Source organism: Penaeus monodon, chromosome 19 (genome assembly GCF_015228065.2).
Source record: "Penaeus monodon isolate SGIC_2016 chromosome 19, NSTDA_Pmon_1, whole genome shotgun sequence".
NCBI classification, from domain to species: domain Eukaryota; kingdom Metazoa; phylum Arthropoda; class Malacostraca; order Decapoda; family Penaeidae; genus Penaeus; species Penaeus monodon.
Genome location: NC_051404.1, coordinates 13,057,061 through 13,057,438, shown reverse-complemented (window position 1 = coordinate 13,057,438; position 378 = coordinate 13,057,061). Strand labels below are relative to the sequence as shown.

Below are 378 nucleotides of genomic sequence, written 5' to 3'. Positions count from 1 at the left end.
GTATCAAAAAGTGTTTTGTTTTTCTTTGTGCCTTCAGTGTCAAAAAATATTGTTACGGATTTTTCCTGTTTACGGTGCATGCTATTTATCAAACTGTTTATACCACCGGCAAAGGGAGATCATCGTCTGCCTTGATTTCCCATTCAGATTTGTTCAAACGAGCCATCATGCAATCAGGGACGACCCTATGTCCCTGGGCACTGAGAGAAGACCACAGGGAGGTACTCACCAAACTCCTTCCCCTGTTCAACTGTTCAGGGGTCGACCATACATCCGGATCCCTGGACAGCGCAGCGGCGGTCGCTTGCCTGAAGAAGGTTCCTGCAGACAAACTTACTTCCGTACAACTTGCCTTTAATGTGAGTGGCGCCTAGGCTT

At 47.4% G+C, this 378-nt stretch overlaps 1 protein-coding gene across 1 annotated transcript in view; it reads left to right on the top strand.

Annotated features, from left to right (window-relative positions):
* The window catches only part of LOC119585065 (venom carboxylesterase-6-like), a 10,069-nt gene that overhangs the window by 1,763 nt on the left and 7,928 nt on the right, over positions 1-378 (top strand). Inside the window, exon 6 of the mRNA XM_037933682.1 lies at positions 148-359. Within this exon, the coding sequence (XP_037789610.1) occupies positions 148-359 (212 nt within the window). The remainder of the gene's footprint in view (positions 1-147; positions 360-378) is intronic.